This window comes from Anopheles bellator, chromosome 2 (assembly GCF_943735745.2).
Source record: "Anopheles bellator chromosome 2, idAnoBellAS_SP24_06.2, whole genome shotgun sequence".
Lineage (NCBI taxonomy): Eukaryota > Metazoa > Arthropoda > Insecta > Diptera > Culicidae > Anopheles > Anopheles bellator.
Genome location: NC_071286.1, coordinates 24,203,302 through 24,207,975, shown reverse-complemented (window position 1 = coordinate 24,207,975; position 4,674 = coordinate 24,203,302). Strand labels below are relative to the sequence as shown.

Below are 4,674 nucleotides of genomic sequence, written 5' to 3'. Positions count from 1 at the left end.
TCACCGTATGTCGATTTCATGTGGACGGCATAGCGTATTGTAATTAAATTGATGCTGTTTTAGAGTGGTTTTATTGAGCGTTTGAGAAACTAAATTCGTACTACGAAAATGACAAGGTAAGCAATGTGTTGGCATCAATTCAAGGAGATTATGCAATAATACACTAATTCTTAACGCTTTCTATGTTTGATCTGCAATCATTCATATAAGTTCATCATCAACGAAAGTTTTCGTGATGCCGATTAGCTACTGTTTTTAAGGAGTATCAAGCTGAACTAAGGGTAACAAAATCCATTTGTCTAAAAAAGTCCAACTATAAATTTTCGGAGAAATATTTTCATATGTTTTGTCATGAAACCGTGTACTAAAAACTAGTTTCAAGCCATATTCAAAAAAATTTTATTGGTTCAAGCTGCAAACATCCATACATCGAGTTCAAATTCATAGAACTTAAAAAAGAATGCTGATACCATACACTATATTTAGTAATGAGTATTTCAATGAAAGAAGTAGAAAAGAATCATTACACCAGTTGATTGAATCAGTTTTAGTACTCACTGTACGGGTATCGTAGTGCTCAACCCTGCAGTGTATTTTGACGTCCGCATATTGATGTGTCAAAAACGTAAACAAATGCGCCAACGTGCGTTGCAATCGTTCTTCGGTACCGCGTGGAAACGCGCTGTGTTTCAGTTCTTAAAGAAATTCTCTTCAAAATGAGCAAAAAAGTGCTGAGCAGTAAACGCTTGGCAAAACCTAAAGCTCAGGTGACCGAATAATTGTGAATGCTACTTGGAACACTTTGCTCATCTCATTGTTTCTGTTTTTAGACTGCCAACCAGCCGAAAGTAACGGGAGGGTCGGGTACGATTCTGGTGCGCCATCTACCAAAAGGCTTCGTGGAGCAAAAGATTCGTTCTTTCTTTCGCCACTTTGGAGACATCGAAAAAGTGGTTGTCGGACGCTCGAAGACAACGGCGCGCGAGTTGGGCCACGCGTACGTGAAATTCAGCATCTACGAGGTCGCAGAAATCGCGGCCAGCTCCGTAAACAACTATCCGCTCTTTGACCAAGTTTTGCAAGCGTCTGTATTACCGAAGAAGTATAAGGGCATTCCACGCAATGCGGGACAATTAATTGATGCGGATGGAAAACAAACCACAATATATGCAAAATGGCTCAAGCGCCAGGCGGCGTTAGCAAATAAGGTCGTAGTAAGCGAATCATCGTTAAAAGCTAGATTAGCTCGCAAGTTGGCCAAGGTGAAACGAGCCGCCAACGATCTCGGCGAAGCCACAGACCTTAAGAACATGTACACAAAGACCGCAGAGCTCCTCGAGAAAGAGCAACAAGAAAGTAAAAAAGAAGTTGAGCCAGCTCCTGCGGCCGTGCAAAATTTATCTGAAAAACGTCGTCCTAAGACAACCGCCGAAAAAGAAGCCGCGGTTGCTGCCGCAACCAAGTACGCTAAGAAAATGCTCCCAGAAGTGGTCAAAGTGGAGTCGGCCAACGAGAAAGTGAAAAAAGTCAGAAAAGAAGAAAAGACCACCAAAGGACGAGGAATCAAAAAGCGGCAAAATACGGGCAAGGGGAACCTACTGGTTACTTCGTCCACGAAGCGGCAGCGCAAGTAACACGCTAGTTTTAGTAACATTGTTCTCCTGTTTTTTTCAATCACGATTCCTGATGTTGGAACTTTGTATACTAATAAAAAGAATATTATCTGATATAAACCAGTCACCCAGAATTCGGATTGATGCAAACAAAGTCAATCAATGCACTGATTCGTCCAACAGATGGTACAGGAAAAAAGCTGGTGCCCATTCTACCTTTGCCTCTCTCGTCAGTTGATCCGGTGTGGCGTGCAGCGTTATGTGATGCTGTTTCTGAAGATCGATGTTTCCGAGCAGCGCCGTTCGCCGTCTGTTGGAAAAGCAAACCGAGCTCAACACACCATCAACGAAAATCTGAAAAGACGAAGCAAAAGTTGGAAGTGATTTGTCATTCGTATGGGCAGTCTTTGGTTTACCTCGAATCCGATGATACAGCTGAGTAGATCCTGATCAACGGTCCAATGGACGACCATCGCTTCCGGGGAAACCGCGTGGCAAGAGTAAATTTCTACCGGGCAATAGAGTCCGTTGCTCAGGAAGTGATTTGCTAGCAACGCCAAGCATACTGTCTGCGTGACTACCTTATCCTTCATATTCCCTAGTTGTTGTGTTTCTCGGTTCGATGGCCGCTGAAGAACGTGCTGGATATCAGTTGAAGGTGGTGATTGTTTTACTTTCTGGTTTTGTTCCTCTATTAGAAAGTTCATCTTCGTTTTGATGGCACTGACATCAGATTGAATTACCGTGAGATGATCATTGGTCTCACCGAAAATACTTCGTATTTCTTGCAAATTTTCTAGGGCGCAAAAGTTTGTAAAGCTTCTACTTTGGGCATCGTTTTTCAGGAGTTCCGACCCTTCATCTTTACGTGACTCAACGACACTGTTCTCCTGACTGGACGAAGAGAAATGGGACACGCTGACGATTTTTGTTGAACCACTTCTCAAGTAATCGATGCCTTCCAGCTTTTTGTATATGTTGTACACCATAATTGCTACAGGTTCCAACAATCCCTTCAAACATCTGCCTAATCTCTCGAGGATGGTTTCCGACAGTACAATAGTTCCAGATAGCTGCTCAGTTTTCAGAAGGCGTTCATCTGTCGTGAGTTCTTCGATAACAGTAGCAACAACGAACGTGTCAGAGACGTTTTCCGCTTCATCGCCGATCACTTGAAAGGTGAGACTTTCAGAGAGAAGGTCAAATTCGTCTGACAGTCTTTCGACACGAATTACACACTCCTCTGTCGGCTCTTCCTTATCCAGGGATCCCGCTTGAGCATCGAACTGGACAGCCAGGTTTCCATGCTGATCGCTAATGCTCCCGGATACGGTGGTATACACTTCGGTTTGCTGTTTCTCTAGATCACCGGATAGGTTGTTGGATTCGTTCGTCAAGCCGAAGCTAGACGGACGCGTGGAAAAGGTTTGTTGCGAGTCCTCTCCAAGCCGCTGTGTATGGCGAGGAGATGTTTCCTTCATCGCCTGATAATCGGAAGAGGAAGCTACTTCCGTTTGCATCGATATCATTTCGTCCGGATTGGCAACAATTTTCCGATAAGTCTGCCGAATGGTTTTATCCAGATCGGCGATTGGCGCTTCTTTTAGCATTGCGTTGGATGTCTTTAACACAGCCGATGAGTCCTTCGAAAACGTTAGCAATGCGAGCAGGTTGTCGTCATTTCGTTGATAAATGTGAACCGATGGTTCCATTACGGTTTCCGCCTCGTGGAGACACTGAGCGTGCTGTGCTATGACCGTGTCGATGTTTTCCAACGATTGTCTCGCCGGATCATGCGAGGGTTGGGCTTCCTGCGCAACGGCTATCGTCCGTTTGTATAAGACCGTATCATCGTTACGGCTGAAGCATCCAACAAACTCCTTGGAAACACGGTTATCAATTGGCAAAACTTCTTCGGAACTATGTCGGCTTATTCTCTCGATGCTGTCCGCTCTTCCGGCCATTTGAACATTAGCATCATGCACTAGGTTGAACATTGTCTCCGAGTGCTCGAGAAATTCCTCCATCGCATCCCTGGGAAAAGCAGGCTGTGAAGCCATCTGACTTACGCTCGGTTCCTTCAGAACTACCAGTTCGTCTTCGTTGCGCATTAAATCTCGCATTTCTTCAAGCTGCCGTGCCAACCGGTTGTCGCGGGATCGTTGCATTAGCACCGTACCGGATTTTTTCAACGCCGCGCCAATCATTTGTGGTGTGATAACTTGATCCTGGGACGAGAGCCGATTCCTTCGCGCATCCTCCTCCGACGGAAACTCGACGATCGGAACTGCATTCGTGTGCACCTCCGCATACAAGGTGCCTTCGGACGTGTCGGGCGAAAAGCTCAACTCCGAAACCATGGACGTAGGGCTGTCGGTACTGTATTCGTCATTAAAAATGTACGATCCCCCAAATACCGACGGCGATATTGGGAGACTGCAAATGACCCGGCGCCCCTGTTCTTCCAGAGGTTCTTCACCGTTCTGGTTTTGTTGATTGTTATTCAACTGGCTCATGATTCCGACCGGCGAAACTATGCAATTTTGAAACCATAAATTCAGTTCACACTCAAAAATTTCTCACAGATCGGGCTCAACGTTCAACGTTCACGAATGTGAAGCAAATATTACAATGATTGCTAGGATTCACCGATTTAAATTACATCACGTTTTGGTCCGATTGTACCGTTTTGCTTTCTGGTTTTCAAAGGAAAACCCCTAGAAGTATGCAATGGGATAGCGCACTAACCTCGAAGGGAATGGAAAAAGACTATGGTTTTGAAAATTGAATCAACATTGAACGGTGAATGAAACTTGTGCCTTAAAGCGGAACGAGCGCCCATTTAAATCGTATTTTGCTTACAGATCACAGCACTGCTACGAGCACAAATGCTATCAAGCTTGGAAGTTCACATCTTATCTCCGAGCATGCTTAATTTATCGTACTACCGCATGCCCATCCGTACAAATGGGTTCATTAATATTTTCAAAGAAAAACCTTTCGTTTTCTCGGTTCACCTGCTAACTGCAAGCGTTACTTAGTGATGCAGGCCCCTGAGAAG

At 44.7% G+C, this 4,674-nt stretch overlaps 2 protein-coding genes across 2 annotated transcripts; one reads left to right on the top strand and one right to left on the bottom strand.

Moving 5' to 3' along the window:
• The first annotated feature begins 659 nt into the window (after window positions 1-659).
• Window positions 660-1,727, top strand: LOC131210333 (MKI67 FHA domain-interacting nucleolar phosphoprotein). Its single transcript, XM_058203564.1, has 2 exons — window positions 660-767; window positions 831-1,727. The coding sequence occupies exons 1-2, from the start codon at window positions 717-719 to the stop codon at window positions 1,632-1,634; spliced, it is 855 nt and encodes a 284-aa protein (XP_058059547.1). The 5' UTR covers window positions 660-716; the 3' UTR covers window positions 1,635-1,727.
• A 45-nt stretch (window positions 1,728-1,772) lies between these two features.
• LOC131207230 (uncharacterized) lies at window positions 1,773-4,129 on the bottom strand. The gene is made up of 2 exons (XM_058199840.1): window positions 2,030-4,129; window positions 1,773-1,967 (listed from the first exon to the last, which is right to left on the bottom strand). Exons 1-2 carry the CDS (start codon window positions 4,127-4,129, stop codon window positions 1,773-1,775), a joined length of 2,295 nt encoding a protein of 764 aa, XP_058055823.1.
• Window positions 4,130-4,674: the final 545 nt, after the last annotated feature.

Bases quoted from the DNA above. Each gene is read 5' to 3' on its own strand.
- LOC131207230 (XM_058199840.1), bottom strand. From the start codon at position 4,129: ATGAGCCAGTTGAATAACAATCAACAAAACCAGAACGGTGAAGAACCT. The intron at 1,968-2,029 runs GTAAACCAAAGA...TCGTCTTTTCAG, and splicing joins GCTGTATCATCGGATTCGAG to ATTTTCGTTGATGGTGTGTT.
- LOC131210333 (XM_058203564.1), top strand. From the start codon at position 717: ATGAGCAAAAAAGTGCTGAGCAGTAAACGCTTGGCAAAACCTAAAGCT. The intron at 768-830 runs GTGACCGAATAA...TTCTGTTTTTAG, and splicing joins TGGCAAAACCTAAAGCTCAG to ACTGCCAACCAGCCGAAAGT.